The following is a 10,035-nucleotide window of genomic DNA, read 5'->3' as shown; positions in this document are numbered from 1 at the left end:
CGTTCGGCCCTTCTGCGCTCCTAATAGCCGCCCGCGGGGCACAGACAAAGCGACGACGCGTGGCCGGCGCTCGCTCTCAATGGGGGCCGCACAATGGGAGGCGTGCGCCGCGTGGCAAGGCTGAATTATGGCTCAGAAAACAGCGAGGCTTGTGGGGAGACTGCCCAGGCTTGTGGTGGTGGTGGTGGTGGGGCGGGGGTGCGGGTGGGTGGGTGTGTGGTGTGGGGGGTTTGTCCAGGAGTTAGCGGTGGGGGTGTGTGGGGGGTGGGGTGCTGGTCGAGTCTTGGCCGCGGGTGCACGGGCGAAAGGGATGGGTTGTGGCGTGGTGCCGGGGGCGGGTAGGGAGCGAGGGAGGGAGGAGGGGAGCGATGGATGGGGGATGGATGTATGGAGGGGGTAGGGAGAGGTTGTGGTGGGTGAACGGGCGGGCGGGCGGAGTGGTGGTGGGGGAGTGAATTTGTCGGAAGGCGCTCGCTACATCTGCTCACTCAATTCTCCCGAGATGCGCGGTGCAAGTCCCCATTGGCTGGCGCGGCTCCACTCAGGCGCGACAAAGGAGGGAACAATAGCGGTGGGCGCCGTTAAAAACAGTGAAGAAATGCCCCGGCTCGCATTGCAAAGCACCGCGTCTCGGCCTCCCCCTCCTCGCCCGAGTCACCGCGTCCACAGCGCTGCTCGTTACCTTCCTGCGCCTTAGACCAACAAGAACACCACCACCACAGACATATATTTAGCGGAACAGCGAGAGCGTGCGCGTGTGTTTACTACGACGACTGCTGCTGCTACTGCCGCGAACACGGAACCAAACTTAAGCGGTCGTACTGGTGACGGCTGCTGCTGCTGGCTGTGAGACAATATCGTCGTTGATCCGCGCGCATGTTTTGACACCAAAAAAAAAACATTACCGAAGAGACGTTGACAGACCAGTGCCTGCATCCGTAAAATCCCCTCCGGTGGGGCGAAGCGATTTACAAATCCGGCGTCTGCGCTCGCGTGAACTAGAGAGGATGCCTCGCGGCTTCTTGGTGAAACGGAGCAAGCGCTCGGCCGCGAACTCGTACAGAATTCGCGAGCAGGACGACGGGTCGCCCAGCTCCGAGCCGGCGTCGCTCTACGACTCGTCCACCCATCTCCGGCCGGACCGCTCGCCACCGCCGCCGCCTCCTCCTCCTCCTCCTCCACCCCCACACGCCAGCCCGGCTCGCCTCTCGGCCTCCGTGACTCGCCGCGATGCGGGACCCTCGCCGCCGCCGCCGCCGCCTCCTCGGTCGCAGACGCCCACGCCGGAGCGCGAGCGGCCGGTTCAGTTCGGAACTCCCGACTCGGGCTACTCCTCCTACAGCCCCGTGCGGCCTGTGAGCGCCGGAGAGCAAGACAAGCAATTCTTCGGGCGCAGCTTTCACATGCAGGGCTCTCCCGTGGCGGCCGACTCGTTCCATCCGCACCCGCCACCACCACCACCTCCTCCGCTGTTGTCGATATCATCGTCGTCGTCGTCGTCATCCCTGCAGCAGCTGCCTCATCTGGAGAGAGTGTTCCACTCTGTCGCCGCACCGCCGATCGCGGTGAAGTTGGCGCTGTTGGGGGCCGTGCAACCGCCTCTCTCCGCGCCTCCTCCTCCTCCTCCTGCCGCTGTCGCCGTCGCCTCGAAGCGAGCGGGCGGCAAGAGCGCGGCGGCTGAGCGCGGAGACAAGCCGCCTCCCAAGAAGTACAAGACGTCCAAGAAGCTGAGCTTCAAGGAGGAGGTGCTCACGTCGCCCGTGCTCGGCCTGCGCATCAAAGAGGAGCCCGTGGAGCCCAAGCCCCGGCAGGTGGTCGACGGCGCCAGACCGCTGGCCGAGTTCATCTGCCAACTGTGCAAGGAAGAGTACCTCGACCCCCTGTCGCTGGCGCAGCACAAGTGCTCGCGCATCATCAAGGTCGAGTACCGCTGCCCCGAGTGCGACAAGGTGTTCAGCTGCCCGGCCAACTTGGCCTCGCACCGGCGGTGGCACAAGCCGCGATCTGTCGCAGCCGCCGCCGCCGCGGGCGCCGGCGCGGGCACAGACGCCGGACAGCACAAGGCAAGGGCGGAGGACGAATCCAAGGCGACAGGCGAGCACCAGCAGCAGCAGCAGGGCTGCGAGGGTGAGACGCAGCACGAGCAGCGGTCGGTACCCTCTAACGCTGTGCCGGACGAAGGGCAGTTCGAGTGTGATCAGTGCTCCAAGCGTTTCCGTCGCAAGGCGTCCCTGCAGAAGCACTTAGCCGTGCACCAGCCCGTTCAGCACCTTGGAGAGCGCGCCTTCGTCGAATCCACGCAACAGCAGCAGCAGCAGCAGAAGCAGCATTATCAGCAGCAACAGCAGCAGCAGCAACAGCAACAGCAACATCAGCAGCAGCAACAGCACGCTCGGCCGTGGCTCCTTCAGCAACAGCAGCATCACCATCACCACCAAGCGCCCGATGCCAGCGCCACGGCTCGCCGTTTCATGGAGGCACGAGAGGCGGCTCTGCAGGCGAGTGGAGGAGACCCCTACCTCATCGGGGAGCGGATAGCGGCCAAGGCGGCGGCCGTGGAGAGATTGATTCGACTGCAGGGAGCGGCCACCGAGGTGTTTCTGTGCAAGTTCTGCGCGCTCACATTCTACAGCTCCCCGGGTCTCACGCGGCACATTAACAAGTGTCACCCGTCCGAAAACCGGCAGGTCATTTTGCTTCAAATGCCCGTTCGGCCGACCTGTTGATGGAGGAGGGTTGAGCACCTTGCAACTCTCTTGACTGTCGCAACTCTCCCATGTCACGATTCGAGAGAGAGAGAGGGAGAGTGAGAGAGAGAGGGAGTCGAGTGAGAGAGTTGAGGTTATTTGCAGGATGTCACACAAAATAGCTTTTGCTGCGCTAAGTCCGAGAGGTGGCTAATTGTTCTTATCGTTGTCTTAAAAAGGGCCTCTCTCGTAACCCCAAGGTTTGTCACTGCTCACTCACAGATAGCCTTGTTTTCTAATAAATAAATAAATGCCATAAATATTAAACAAAAATATATATACCAGAGAAGAAGACACGCGTTAAGTGGTGTGTCATGTTCTGTACGCTTTAACATTTGTAAACATGAAAAAAAATGTCCTTGTTCAAAGGTATCTACAATCGCTTTTTGAAAATAATTATAATCGATTACATTGTTTTTTAAATTAATTGTTTTGTATCATGCGTGTGAATGCATAGCATTTGTTTATATTGTGCGTGTGCTTATTTGTCGGGGTGTCTGATTTGTGTCGCTTCATTCTTCGTTAAATAATATGTGCAACCTAAGTTATGAATTAAAAAAAAAGTTTTATTTATTATTAAATTGCGTTTAAATGTTTTGGATATATTAAGTATACGCTTCATCGTTATTTATTATGTCAAAATTGTAGAACACCTGATCTCTCTGAAGCTTTAGAGCATGTGTCATCCATGCTGCCTTATTCATGTAGTCAATCTTCAAGTGTCTTATATTGTCTCAGATGTATCTTTCGTATTATGGCGACTGTGTATTCGACAATAATACAGCAACAACAATTAAAAAATATTCAAAAGAACTGCTCTTGTCGATTGCAAGTTGTTTGTTGTCTGTTCAATGCGTTGAACTCGAAGGAGGTACTGCTGTGCGTACGTGTCACGGGTCCCACAAATCAGAAACAAACCCCACAAATTACTGACAATACACGACATGGCATGCACACGTACCCACTCACTCACCCACCTACTCACCCGTTCACTCACCCACTCACTTACCCACTCACTTACCCACCAACTCACCCAACCACTCACCCATTCACTCACCAAATGACTCACTCACCCATGCATCCACATTTTATTTCATTGGTGGCATTGTTAAAGAGTAGCTATTGCAGACTGTAATTCGGTATTTTCTCAGTACGGGGGATAACTACAACAATAGCAGCATGTTAAACTAAGTTATGCTGCACTTGTTATGCTGGCGATTAACCATCATACTATACATGATTACAACCAAGTTTTGCTGGCTGACTGGACGGTAATTCTCAAAGGACTTGCGCGCTGCTAGCTTATCAAATTTTGCAACTTTGAAAAAAAGTTATTTCAAACACAAGAAAACAAAATCGAAAAACAAAACCATAAAAAATATAATATCCGTTTTATTTCTCCTTACACATTTAATAGAGATGCTAAACACACACACACACACGATAAAAACGTTACACTCCCAATGTAATTTCACAGCCGCCCTGTGCAAGCAGAATGAATGAGCCTGCTATTGTGCCCCCTACTCGTTCCTGTCCACATCGGGCGGTGTGACATCATGGGCTGGAAGTGTTCATTTCTCCAGCCGCGGAGTCTTTGTCACGCGCCTAACGCTTGATTAAGAGAGAGCGATAGAGAGGGAGGGAGCTTGCGAGCATCGAATTCGCGGAGAGGGGCCACGCGGAGCGGGGAGGTGGAGGGAGTGATGGGGGGGTGAGCATTAAATATTTACCCACGAAGAAGTCAACAATTCCCTCGCTCTTGCGTTTCCGGTACCGCCTCGAGCAAGGGTGGCTCCGGTGATAGAAGCGAGAAGAGTGACTGACAAGATCCACTTTCAGGTCGGCCCACCGGAAGTCTGCAGGGACACCAAATCCCTCCGTTGCACTCACGATTGTCTCGCCGCTGTTCGTAATCATCATCATCATCAGCAGCAGCAGCAGCATCAGCAGCAGGGAAAGTTGTAAACCCAGGCCAGTGCGTCAGAAGTAAAAGTTACGGTGCTCAGACTTAGTTTAGGTCCTAAACACAAATGTGGTTATATACTCTTAGTTCTTTCGGTAAAGTCACGTAGGTAAAACATTCAATTACAATTAATAAAAATAGAATAAAAATCACGACGTTTCGGAGGCAACACACGTCTCCGAAACGTCGTGATTTTTATTTTATTTTTATTAATTTTAATTTAATTTTTTACCTACGTGACTTTACCGAAAGAACTAAGAGCATGAATCATTGCAGTCACGAAAACTTCAAATCTAGAATGTGGTCATATATAAAGTCCGAACCAGAATCTTAATTTTTTATTCCGGAGAAATCCGATGAGCTTTGAAGCTTTCTTTCCAATCACAGACGTCCAGTTGGGGCTTTTTCAGAAAGTGAAGTCCCACTCAGGGGTTCAGTTCCTCGCTCGAATGGCCATTGAGATGGTGTGCTCGTCTCCTGTGTACAGCCCCCCATTGAGCCAGTGGTGGCAACTCCACAGTCTCAATGGAGGTGAGAGAATCCCTCCATAGGACAACCGCCGCTGTATTCCCCCACACAGCGGTATCTATTTTATCAGTCCCGAAGGATGATGGGCTAAGTCATACCCCCCCCCTCGCCCAGGCGAGCTGTGATGGGTCATCATAACTGCGTGACTGGTGCAACTTCTATGTTCTACAAGGGTGAGACATTAACATTTTGCTCAAATGGATTCAAGTCTAGGGTAATAACTGGAAGAATATAACAACAAAAACTACACTTTACAATATGGGCCTTAAACAAATGCTACGTGGAGCATTAGTAATTTATTTAGTTAGGCGGTTTCACCCTGAAGGTCTGCTTTTAGTCCATGAGCCCAGACCAAATATTCCGGAGTAGAATCTTAATGTAAACTGGAGAAATCCGATGAGCTATGAAGATCTATTTTCGCAGTTGTCAACTTAACGGTACCACCAAAGGTGGAAAACCTCAAGTGGTTCCGATTTCTCTTTGTGACCAAGAGCAGTGAATTATGCGATTGCCGCTTAAAACGAGTGGGGTTAATCATCGCGTGATTCACTGTTATTAGTCACCACTAAGTGCTATGCTTGCTACCGTCAGTGGTACTAAATTCCTGCTCTGGCCCACGGACTAATTGCCTCGAGACTCGTGACAAAGACTTCACGTATGCGCGATCGCTGTCATCAGTGGGGCAAGTCATTTGCCTCCGGTGGAGTATGGAATAAGTCCTGTACATTAGGGCTGCCACTCGACATTCAAGTTTGTTATTTGCAAGGTCGCGTCTCCTGGATTGTCTTCAATTGCCTTTTCAAGTTGAAGCCACTGCGAGCTTGAAGCCGCTCTCTCTCGACGTTCACTGATTGCTCCACGGAGTTGAGACGTGGATCAAAGTCGATAACACAACAGAGGTTTAGTCGAGAGGCGAGGAGGAGGAGGAGGATGGGATCATGAGCAGCCTGTAAGTGAAACGAGATTCTCACCTGTCGACTATCACACCTCAAGGAATAAACTGATCCCAGGATACTGTTACTTCACTCTCCCACGTGCACAGTGAGTGGCACCCCCCAATGTGTATTTGTATACGGGGAGCGGTGGTTCAACGGTTAGCGCGCTCCGCTACGAACCCGAAGAGCCGAGTTCGATTCACGCTCACGGCCAACACCAGTGACGATTATCTGAATCGGTTATGGGCCTCCACTAGGTCGACTCAGCCTCAAACTACTACCTGGTGCGATGTGGGGAGACAAAGGCGGCCTTGCGTGGTGCTTGCCACCCACCCCTTTCGTGGGCCGTGCCGACCTTCATAAGTGCTGAGCTAACACACTTGTATGTACGTACGTATGTTGACCTTCTTTCGCACCGTACGCAGATAACCCTGATAATCGGAGGCGCGATTAGCACGGTCGGTTAAGGCGATACGGCGGATCTTATAATATGCACACAAGCTGCACTCACGTAAGGCAGAGTGGTGTTCATAGACAGATCTTCCCCTGAATCGGATATGTTTCCATCAAGATCGTACGACTGTGACGTGTAAAGGAAAGATATAGAATAATAACACTTAACTGCCTTTAACCACAAATCTGTTCCGAAGGCTAGTTGGTCGAGTTCTCGCGCCCCTCCCCTCTGTGAATGGGCAACAGTCAATCTCCCCTTTGTACTCCAGGGATAGCGCGCTCCAATATTCGTCTCGTTATATTCCACAAGGAGAGGGAGAGAAAGGAAAACCAAAGCACTTAGAATTGCGTTTTTTTGTTCATGACAGAGAGACCCATCCGTGAATGAAAACACATCCATGTAAAACGAAGCAATCAATTTCGGAAATGTTCGCGAGTTTAGAACAATCATTTGACGACAACAACTGCAACACCGCGGCGCCCGCTCGTTTGTGTAAAACATTCGGAACGAACAATTGAAAGGACATCGCGCCCGTCGACAGCGACGCAACCTCTTGATACGGCTGTCCGTGGCTTGGCCACACGAATGGGAAGGAGGACATTTTGTTTGTGTTGCTCTGCATCGATAGCAGCAGAAGATCGCCCCAAATCAACACACTGAATCGTATTTAAACATGTGTTTAAAAACAGAAATTTGATTATCAGCTGCTGCTAGAGAAATTGTATTCGCCCGGGGGGGGGGGGCGAGGGGGGGTGTAAGGAGGGGGCAGATTGCTCACACGTGGTCGCTGCTTGCCGTTGGGGGCGATATCCCGCTCGAGTCACCTACAGAGCTCATTGTAATTAACACAGATGGCCCAGGTCAGAGTGGTCGCTCCTCCGAGACTTCGCTGTTTGTGAACCGACTCCTGTGGCAAAACCGTCAGCACCCCCCCCCACACCCCCGCCGCCGCCCCCCTCCCCAGGGGGGTGGGTGGAGGGGCGAGAGGGGAGTTAGACGTCCTCCCCGGCAATTCAAGCGCACGGGGCGAGGTGCAGTTGCTGCCCAGCAGCCCGCAACCCACGTGCGTGCGTGCGGACACGTTTGCGAAGGACGGGGAGGGGGGGGGCAACAGAGGGCCACGTCGACGCTGATGTTACCCCCATCGCCAGGGCCAACTTCACACCAATGACAAAGATCACCCGTATAGCCTGCATAGACTGTTGGGGCAAGTGCTGTTTGCGAGCAGCACCTATGAAGGCCGGCACACGAGGGGGTGGGTGGCCAGCACCACGCCTATCCGTCTTTGTCTCCCGAGTGACGATGTTTGCACACCGCACCAGGCCCAGGACCGGTTCAGATAATCGTCACTGGGATTGGCCGTGAGCGGGAATCGAACTCGGGTCGCCGGGTTGGTAACGCGGCGCGCTAACCGCCCCAGGGTCAACTCCACACCACAACCATCACCACCACCACCAACCCTCTGCTTTTGACCATTCAACGGACCGTCTATCCCTCCCTCCCTCCACTCCCTCCTCCCACCCGCTCGCACGCACCACTAACTCCTTCCGCGCCCCCCCCCCCACCAAACCTCCCTTCTCTCCCGCTGCCGCCGCCACAACCTCATCCCTCTGCGACGCCACTTAAATATTTCCAACCGCCACCACTACCACCACCACCACCACCGACCACCACCACCAGCGCCAATCTGACTACGACGGCGGCGGCGGCTCGGGGCCAGAGGAGCGCGGCCCGCGGCGCGCCCGTGAGCTTGCGGCTTCGGCACAAGCCTCCCAACACGCCCGGCTCACGTGCAAGCCCCGTCCGCGATCCCAGATGGCCCTGCCAGCTGCTACTCGGGGCGCAAAGCGCCGCCACGGTGCTCGCGCGTGCGCGCGCGCGCTCACGGCCGAGACGGTGGCCCGAATGACGGACAGACACACGTTGTGTCCCACCCCCCCCACTCCCTACCCCCCCCCCCCCCCAAAAAAAAAATCGAGCGTTCGAAGAAGGGGAGGAGGGGGGTGGTGGATGGGGAGGGAGGGGGGGTGCTGAAAATTTGTTTTTGGAGATCAAGTCAAGAGCCGCGGCCACGATGAGGCTTGCGCGGCCAACCCTGGGCTTGAAAGAGAACAAGCCACGTCGCGAATATTCTTGTTGTTGTTGTTGCTGTTCATTCGGCGCGTGGATGAATAACGCAGAGCAGATGTGTATACTGTATTACAACAAAACAATACAACTCAACACACCCGTAAATAACAGCGTGGTCCTTAAAAACAATAATCTGTGACGTTTCAGGCAATGTCCCTTTTTTCAAAGTGTATTGTCTTTTGTGATTGTGCACAACTGGACCAAGCGGCGGCGGCGGCAGCAGCAGCATCGCCGCGTGATTTGTCGAGAATAAAAACTGATTGCCGGCATTCTCCAAACGAGCCAATAAGTACTTGTGTGACACGCTCGCGCGTGTTACAATCGAGTCTCATTTTTCTTTCCACAATGGGATGTTCGGCCCAGCCGCGAAGCGCGCTTCCACTTGACTCTGAAGCGCAACGCACCGTAATGTACTCCGACTATTCTGGCCGCGTCTGATTTTTTAAACCTTTATATTAAGTTCGCTTGCTTGCTTGCGTGCTTGCTTGCTTGCTTACGACCGTGCAAATCTTTCGGTCGTTTTTAACCCACTTCCCGTGATCCAATCGAGCTGACATTTTGCACACAGACTCGTTGTGCGAGACAATTAATTTTCGTGAAATTTTTTTCCCAAAATTTGACACTGTTTAGGGAAAACAAATTAAATATTTAATTACCAATTGCTTAATACTGGCAGACAATCATCTGACCCATAGGTGGCAGCCATCTCAAGCCAGAGGACGAGAGGACTCTAGCCGCCACGCATATAAAGGATTTATAGTGAAAAACTTTGTTTTTACGGGTTATACTTGTTTTTATCGTCGTCGTCGTTGTTAACAAAGGCTTCGAGCAAAGCCATCGCACAATGGCCCCAGAGGGTCGGCCTGCGCTGTTTTTAACCGAACACCAACACACGCTCGTGTCAACGCACAGTGCACTATGCTATATTGTGTCAACCGTGTTTCGTTACTTCCAATTGTTTGACATTGCTTGGAATCAACCTGTACGAACGTATTGGATATTTTTTGCGTGATAAAAAAAGGAAAAGAAAATGAAATTGCTGTTAATATAGTTTGCGACATGGGATTAATTCTAATCATTTTAATTGTAAAGCCCTTTGTCATTCCACTGCTGGATAAGGCCTCCCTATGCTGTGTAAGTCATGGCCGTGTAGTAGGGGGTGGGGGGGCCTGACTATACTTCACCGTTTTGGATCGTGAAAATGACCAAATTCGAGGTGTCTAAGGTTCTATTCAAGTGTCATCCACCGCTGAAATTATTTGTGGGTAGGTTGCTGAG

General features: G+C 52.7%; 1 protein-coding gene across 1 annotated transcript; it reads left to right on the top strand.

Moving 5' to 3' along the window:
- The first annotated feature begins 490 nt into the window (after positions 1-490).
- Positions 491-3,560, top strand: LOC144723544 (insulinoma-associated protein 1b-like). The gene has a single exon (XM_078602377.1). It carries the CDS (start codon positions 1,008-1,010, stop codon positions 2,724-2,726), a length of 1,719 nt encoding a protein of 572 aa, XP_078458503.1. The 5' UTR covers positions 491-1,007; the 3' UTR covers positions 2,727-3,560.
- The last annotated feature ends 6,475 nt before the right edge of the window (positions 3,561-10,035 follow it).

This window comes from Lampetra planeri, chromosome 18, assembly GCF_965212315.1.
Source record: "Lampetra planeri chromosome 18, kcLamPlan1.2.h2, whole genome shotgun sequence".
Classification (NCBI taxonomy): domain Eukaryota; kingdom Metazoa; phylum Chordata; class Hyperoartia; order Petromyzontiformes; family Petromyzontidae; genus Lampetra; species Lampetra planeri.
Note: the sequence above shows the minus strand (reverse complement) of the source record. Positions and strands in the feature narration are given on the sequence as shown.